The 7500-nt window shown below is 35.3% G+C and overlaps 1 protein-coding gene and 2 non-coding genes across 3 annotated transcripts; 2 read left to right on the top strand and 1 right to left on the bottom strand.

Annotated features, from left to right (window-relative positions):
- Positions 1 to 1180: 1180 nt before the first annotated feature.
- TRNAT-UGU (transfer RNA threonine (anticodon UGU)) lies at positions 1181 to 1253 on the top strand. The gene has a single exon. It is a non-coding gene; the product is annotated as a tRNA-Thr (tRNA).
- A 1223-nt stretch (positions 1254 to 2476) lies between these two features.
- TRNAS-GGA (transfer RNA serine (anticodon GGA)) lies at positions 2477 to 2563 on the bottom strand. Its single transcript has one exon. It is a non-coding gene; the product is annotated as a tRNA-Ser (tRNA).
- A 540-nt stretch (positions 2564 to 3103) lies between these two features.
- Positions 3104 to 6302, top strand: LOC123077025 (photosystem I assembly protein Ycf3). The gene is made up of 3 exons (XM_044499203.1): positions 3104 to 3319; positions 5104 to 5331; positions 6056 to 6302. Exons 1-3 carry the CDS (start codon positions 3196 to 3198, stop codon positions 6214 to 6216), a joined length of 513 nt encoding a protein of 170 aa, XP_044355138.1. The 5' UTR covers positions 3104 to 3195; the 3' UTR covers positions 6217 to 6302.
- Positions 6303 to 7500: the final 1198 nt, after the last annotated feature.

The following is a 7500-nucleotide window of genomic DNA, read 5'->3' as shown; positions in this document are numbered from 1 at the left end:
TTTGGAAGTTACCACTTAGCAGGTTTCCATACCAAGGCTCAATACAATCAAGTCCGTAGCGTCTACCGATTTCGCCATATCCCCATTTCCCTCTTCTTTGAGACCAGGATTCCTTGTGTAATTTCATCCATCTCTTAGTTTTTTATTTCATAATCATTATCATTTCTAATTTCATTTTTAAAAAAGATAAAGAACCTATATTATAATTATAATATAATATGAGTTCTGTGATTAATCGTTTGCTATGTCAGTATCTATACGTGTTTATTAAATGTATAAGGTATAAAACCCCTCTTTCTCTAATTTAGAATTAGAAGGAATTCCACTAACAACACAACGTAATTAACTCGATTCGTTAGAACAGCTTCCATTGAGTCTCTGCACCTATCCTTTTCCTTTGTATTCTAGTTCGAGAACCCCTTGTTTTCTCAAAACACGGATTTGGCTCAGGATTGCCCTTTTTTAATTCCAGGGTTTCTCTGAATTTGGAAGTTACCACTTAGCAGGTTTCCATACCAAGGCTCAATACAATCAAATCCGTAGCGTCTACCGATTTCGCCATATCCCCATTTCCCTCTTCTTTGAGACCAGGATTCCTTGTGTAATTTCATCCATCTCTTAGTTTTTTTTGAATCATTGAGTTCATCACTCAACGTAGTCTAGCAGTTCAGTTCGACTCTATTTGAGAGACCTCGCTTGCTTATTGCAATTCAGAATTGAATTGATTCTATCCTTGATGTATTTGCAATTCAATCCGAATCAATATATCCAAAAGTTTTTATCTCCCCCACCTCCCGTCTTACTTTTTTATAGTATTCCAAATTATACTATAACGCTTGATATTTATTCTTTTTTTCTAATCAGAATTAGCAATTTTATTTACTCTGACTCTATGTTCCCCTTAGTGAAATATTAATCCTCAAATTATTAACAAATAATAAAGTCTATAATGATCGAATGAAAATACCAATAAATTCTATAATTTTATTTTTTAATATCCTATAGTTAAGCATATCAAGCTAACTTTATCTTTAAGAATTTTTAGTATTTTTTTATTTTTATAAGTATAACTTCAAATTTAGAACTAGTTAATAGCTAAGATTAATAACTAATATCTGAGATTTTACGGATTTCCTATACTATACCTATTTCTATTTGTTACACTATTTCCGTTATGTAAGCCCACTTAGCTCAGAGGTTAGAGCATCGCATTTGTAATGCGAGGGTCATCGGTTCAAATCCGATAGTCGGCTTTTTTTTTCTCTATCGATGTTCTACGAACAAGAATCTCTTTTTTTCCGAATTAAATGGAGAATCCAGGATCTTTTATGTTTTTTACCTTACAATTTTGCTAGATACAAAACAATAAAATAAATAATATATATACAAAAAAACAAAAAATAAAGATTTTGATGAAATTCCATTTTTTTGGGTACTTTAGTTGATTTTACTCTGTTTATCCTGTAGTTTAATTTAGTTTTAATTTCGATGTATTCTGTAATGTAAATACAATGAAATTAATTGTGTAAAATGAAATTTCAATAAAATAAAAAAAGGAGTCTTCATGTCCCGTTATCGAGGACCTCGTTTAAAAAAAATACGCCGTCTGGGAGCTTTACCAGGACTCACTAGAAAAACACCTAAATCCGGAAGTAATCTTAAAAAAAAATTCAATTCTGGGAAAAAGGAGCAATATCGTATTCGTCTTCAAGAAAAACAGAAATTGCGTTTTCATTATGGTCTGACAGAACGACAATTACTTAGATATGTACATATCGCTGGAAAAGCAAAAAGGTCAACAGGCCAGGTTTTACTACAATTACTTGAAATGCGTTTGGATAATATCCTTTTTCGATTGGGTATGGCTTCAACCATTCCTGGGGCCCGCCAATTAGTCAACCATAGACATATTTTAGTTAATGGTCGTATAGTCAATATACCAAGTTTTCGTTGCAAACCCCGAGATATTATTACTACGAAAGATAACCAAAGATCAAAAGGTCTGGTTCAAAATTATATTGCTTCATCGGACCCGGGGAAATTGCCAAAGCATTTGGCGATTGACACGTTGGAATATAAAGGACTAGTAAATAAAATCCTAGATAGGAAGTGGGTCGGTCTCAAAATAAATGAGTTGTTAGTTGTAGAATATTACTCTCGTCAGACTTGAACTTAACGAAAAAAGGAAAGGTTCATAGAATTTTCTTCCCCTTCCCCTTTCCCCGAACTAAATCGCCCTAAGACCATTACCATTAATTTGTATTTTCCCATCAACTAGCTAAAATTGATTAACCCTAGGATTAGGATCCTTTTTTCTTTTTTCCTCTATGTGTATTTTACATACCACGGTAATTTGCTATAGAGAATTTCTAATTTCTATTAAATCAAAATAAGATAATATAAGATATTATTGCTGGAAAAAATTGTTATTTGATTTGATACATTGTGATCCTTAACGTTGATGAATTAAGAAAAACAGAAAGAGAGGGATTCGAACCCTCGGTAAACAAAAGTCTACATAGCAGTTCCAATGCTACGCCTTGAACCGCTCGGCCATCTCTCCTACATAACTTATTATGGAAAATAAACTGAGTGAATAGCGAGTTTTCTTATTCCTGCAGTACAGGTACAACCGCAACCACTCGGGGGTTCCATAGTTCTATTGGAAAAATTCCTTTTGATCTAAGTGGAAGGATACAGGATTTTTTACTAGAAATTGCGCTCGCTATAAAATAAAAGTTTTAATTTGGGTTTTCCCGCAACTAAAGAAAAAGAAAATGGAAGAATTCTTCTTATTGCATAATAAAATAAAGAAACCTTAGAATTCCGTTTGCATAAGATACGCTACACCATACTATCGAAATCAAAAATAGGGTATGAGCCAATTAATAACTTTGAAAACACGAAATAGTTGATAACATAAGTTGTTGTTCAGAAATAGCAAAGTGGAATGAAATCCAGTCTTAGTCAAATATTTCATATCTCTTCGTGTCCAAGCAGAAGGAAAAGGATACAATTACAATTTGAGCTGAGCGGAAAATCCATATCTCTATCTCTCTTATCCATTTAAAGCATATGGATTTAGAGTAGAGCATATGGATCAATCTATTTATAATTATAAGAATCGAATGTGTTTGTTTTTATGTTATTTTGTGAAGGAATGAAAACAATTCTATATAGAATGGGTTGGGAATTATGCCTAGATCCCGTGTAAATGGAAATTTCATTGATAAGACCTCCTCAATTGTAGCCAATATTTTATTGCGAATAATTCCGACAACCTCAGGAGAAAAAAAGGCATTTACTTATTATAGAGATGGTGCGATTTGACTCTTTTTTTTTTTGCTTTTTTTTAGCCCTACCTATACCTCAGTCTTACGAAAAAGAGAGGGGGTTGGCATAGAGAGAACCAAATTTGTAAAGCAAACAAACCCACGCTTCGGGAAGGTGAGGCGAACTAACAATTCCTTCCGTCGTGTATCCTCGATTGATGCGGCTTCAGATACTTCAATTGTAGATTTGAGTATTGAGCGAAAGGTTACACCTACAGGATATGGTATGGTATGGATTACAGGCCAATCCTACTCTATTAGTATCCGTAGGCAGCATAGGGGAGAAAAGCACTACACCTAGAAATAGGAATCAACAAGAGAAAAACTTTGTTAGAAATTACCCCTTTCCTGATCGGTATCAGGGCTGGGAAGAATGGTTGGGATAACAAACAACCATCAGGTTTGTACTTTGGATACCCCTATAACCATCAAAGATCGTTGAAGTAGCTAATTCCTCTAAATAGGAGGCGTTGAGAACAAAGAAATTAGTGGAGCTATCGTTTTCCTCTAGCATTAATAGAATTCATTGGTGTTAAGAAAAACCTCTTGTGGGAAGGTTGGCTAGAGATTTCTTGGAAAAATACCAGCCCCTTTCGGTTCATAATGAGACGGGACTAATTCTATTTTGATTCTATAGATTATTTCGCTTAGTACTATTATGTACAGAAGGGAGGAGCCGTATGAGATGAAAACCTCATGTACGGTTTTGGAACGGAGATTTTTTGAATAGAATGAACGACCGTAACGGATGTTGGCTCAATCCGAAGGAAATTATGCGGAAGCTTTGCAAAATTATTATGAAGCTACGCGACTAGAAATCGATCCCTATGATCGAAGTTATATACTCTATAACATAGGCCTTATACACACAAGCAATGGAGAGCATACAAAGGCTTTGGAATATTATTTCCGGGCACTAGAACGAAACCCCTATAACCATCAAAGATCGTTGAAGTAGCTAATTCCTCTAAATAGGAGGCGTTGAGAACAAAGAAATTATTGGAGCTATCGTTTTCCTCTAGCATTAATAGAATTCATTGGTGTTAAGAAAAACCTCTTGTGGGAAGGTTGGCTAGAGATTTCTTGGAAAAATACCAGCCCCTTTCGGTTCATAATGAGACGGGACTAATTCTATTTTGATTCTATAGATTATTTCGCTTAGTACTATTATGTACAGAAGGGAGGAGCCGTATGAGATGAAAACCTCATGTACGGTTTTGGAACGGAGATTTTTTGAATAGAATGAACGACCGTAACGGATGTTGGCTCAATCCGAAGGAAATTATGCGGAAGCTTTGCAAAATTATTATGAAGCTACGCGACTAGAAATAGGAATCAACAAGAGAAAAACTTTGTTAGAAATTACCCCTTTCCTGATCGGTATCAGGGCTGGGAAGAATGGTTGGGATAACAAACAACCATCAGGTTTGTACTTTGGATACCCCTATAACCATCAAAGATCGTTGAAGTAGCTAATTCCTCTAAATAGGAGGCGTTGAGAACAAAGAAATTATTGGAGCTATCGTTTTCCTCTAGCATTAATAGAATTCATTGGTGTTAAGAAAAACCTCTTGTGGGAAGGTTGGCTAGAGATTTCTTGGAAAAATACCAGCCCCTTTCGGTTCATAATGAGACGGGACTAATTCTATTTTGATTCTATAGATTATTTCGCTTAGTACTATTATGTACAGAAGGGAGGAGCCGTATGAGATGAAAACCTCATGTACGGTTTTGGAACGGAGATTTTTTGAATAGAATGAACGACCGTAACGGATGTTGGCTCAATCCGAAGGAAATTATGCGGAAGCTTTGCAAAATTATTATGAAGCTACGCGACTAGAAATCGATCCCTATGATCGAAGTTATATACTCTATAACATAGGCCTTATACACACAAGCAATGGAGAGCATACAAAGGCTTTGGAATATTATTTCCGGGCACTAGAACGAAACCCCTTCTTACCGCAAGCTTTTAATAATATGGCCGTGATCTGTCATTACGTGCGACTATCTCCACTATAGAAAGAAAAAAAAAAGAGAGGATCAAATTTTCTAGTAAATACTAGAAAAAAGGGCTTTCTACATAGGGATCGTAAAAACAACGATTTTTCCCTATCAGCTGTAGGAAGGAAGGACACTTCACGAGAATCAAAAAACGAAGAAAGTATGGCCTATACTACTACTCTATGGATAAAGTTTCTCAAATTGATAGAGAAAGCACCGTAAAGATCAATTAGTGAGCGACTGGGTCGATACAACTAAAAAAAACTGCTTACTTATCCCATGATATGGGGCAAAATTTAGGAATCCGCTTATGTAATAGAGCCGATCCACTAAGGGATTAAGCAGCGGTGTAGTATCAGATCCCAAAGATAGTAAGTTCTTTTTTCTTTCTTATGGAAAAAAGTCTTTTTCAAGGATTCTATAGAGATTTCATATATGAAAACGGGATAGTTACCTTTCAGAAAATTTGAACGAAGGCTCTATATCTATCTATGCTTCATTCTTCTGAAGGTGGGAAAAAAGATCAAACTGATTATTGATAAAAATTAGGGTTTGAAACTTAGGTAATTAATTTCTTCTGCTTAACCCAAGAACAAATTGGATCGATTTTTGATAAATCGAATTCAGTTAAGATAGGGGAAATTCAGATAGCAATTTCTGAGCCGTATGAGGTAGGAAACTCTCAAGTACGGTTCTAAGGGAAGGAACTTCCTATTCCGACCGAGGAGAACAGGCCATTCTACAGGGTGATTCGGAAATTGCGGAAGCTTGGTTTGATCAAGCTGCTGAATATTGGAAACAAGCTATAGCGCTTACTCCGGGAAATTATATTGAAGCACAGAACTGGTTGAAGATTACGAAGCGCTTTGAATTTGAATAAGACCATGCTCCTTCTTTTTCATAAAATGGGTGGTTTGGTTGTTGATCCATTAATCAAATAAATTAGGTCATAAGATCGAATCAAGAATTTCATTATATCCATTTCTTATACCTTCTATTTTATATGCTATTTCATAAGAATAAACCATAGGGATAGGGTCTAGAATAGAAGTAATAAACTGAATAAAAAGAGGGGGCAATCTAAATATTGCTAATATATTAGGACCATCTTATTAATAATTCTAATGAGTTATCTTGGAATTTAGAATCAAATAAAAAACCCTATATTATGCTCAAGGAAAGTAGATATAGATAGGAGCTTATGCCCTCAAAAAAAATACACTAGTTTCTTAAATTAAAAATAAAAAAGATTTTTTTCTTACGTCGAGAAATATTTGTTTTTCAAGATAAACAATGTCCGTTAGGCACCTAATCTTTATGTCATAATAGACCCGAACACTTGCCTCGGATTGACTTCAATATATAATTGCTCCAGTGAATAACTAAAAAAAATAGAAGGATGGTAGATAGTAAAGAAAAGAACTAATCACAATATCTATCTTTCAAAATCTATCTTTCAAAATATATCTTTCAAAATCTATCTTTCATAATCTATCTTTCAAAATCTATCTTTCAAAAACTAGCAAGACCCTGTTATTGTGAGAATTCTTAATTCAAGAGTTATAGGGAGGGACTTATGTCACCACAAACAGAAACTAAAGCAGGTGTTGGATTTCAAGCTGGTGTTAAAGATTATAAATTGACTTACTACACCCCAGAGTATGAAACTAAGGATACTGATATCTTGGCAGCATTCCGAGTAAGTCCTCAGCCTGGGGTTCCGCCCGAAGAAGCAGGGGCTGCAGTAGCTGCCGAATCTTCTACTGGTACATGGACAACTGTTTGGACTGATGGACTTACCAGTCTTGATCGTTACAAAGGACGATGCTATCACATCGAGCCTGTTGCTGGGGAAGACAACCAATGGATCTGTTATGTAGCTTATCCATTAGACCTATTTGAAGAGGGTTCCGTTACTAACATGTTTACTTCCATTGTAGGTAACGTATTTGGTTTCAAAGCCCTACGTGCTCTACGTTTGGAGGATCTACGAATTCCCCCTACTTATTCAAAAACTTTCCAAGGCCCGCCTCATGGTATCCAAGTTGAAAGAGATAAGTTGAACAAGTATGGTCGTCCTTTATTGGGATGTACTATTAAACCAAAATTCGGATTATCCGCAAAAAATTATGGTAGAGCGTGTTATGAGTGTCTACGTGGTGGA

The sequence above is a fragment of the Triticum aestivum genome, chromosome 3D (assembly GCF_018294505.1).
Source record: "Triticum aestivum cultivar Chinese Spring chromosome 3D, IWGSC CS RefSeq v2.1, whole genome shotgun sequence".
Classification (NCBI taxonomy): Eukaryota; Viridiplantae; Streptophyta; class Magnoliopsida; order Poales; family Poaceae; genus Triticum; species Triticum aestivum.
This window is presented reverse-complemented; position numbering and strand designations above follow the sequence as displayed.

Bases quoted from the DNA above. Each gene is read 5' to 3' on its own strand.
- LOC123077025 (XM_044499203.1), top strand. From the start codon at position 3,196: ATGCCTAGATCCCGTGTAAATGGAAATTTCATTGATAAGACCTCCTCA. The intron at 3,320-5,103 runs GTGCGATTTGAC...AACGACCGTAAC, and splicing joins ATTTACTTATTATAGAGATG to GGATGTTGGCTCAATCCGAA. The intron at 5,332-6,055 runs ACGTGCGACTAT...CTTCCTATTCCG, and splicing joins TATGGCCGTGATCTGTCATT to ACCGAGGAGAACAGGCCATT.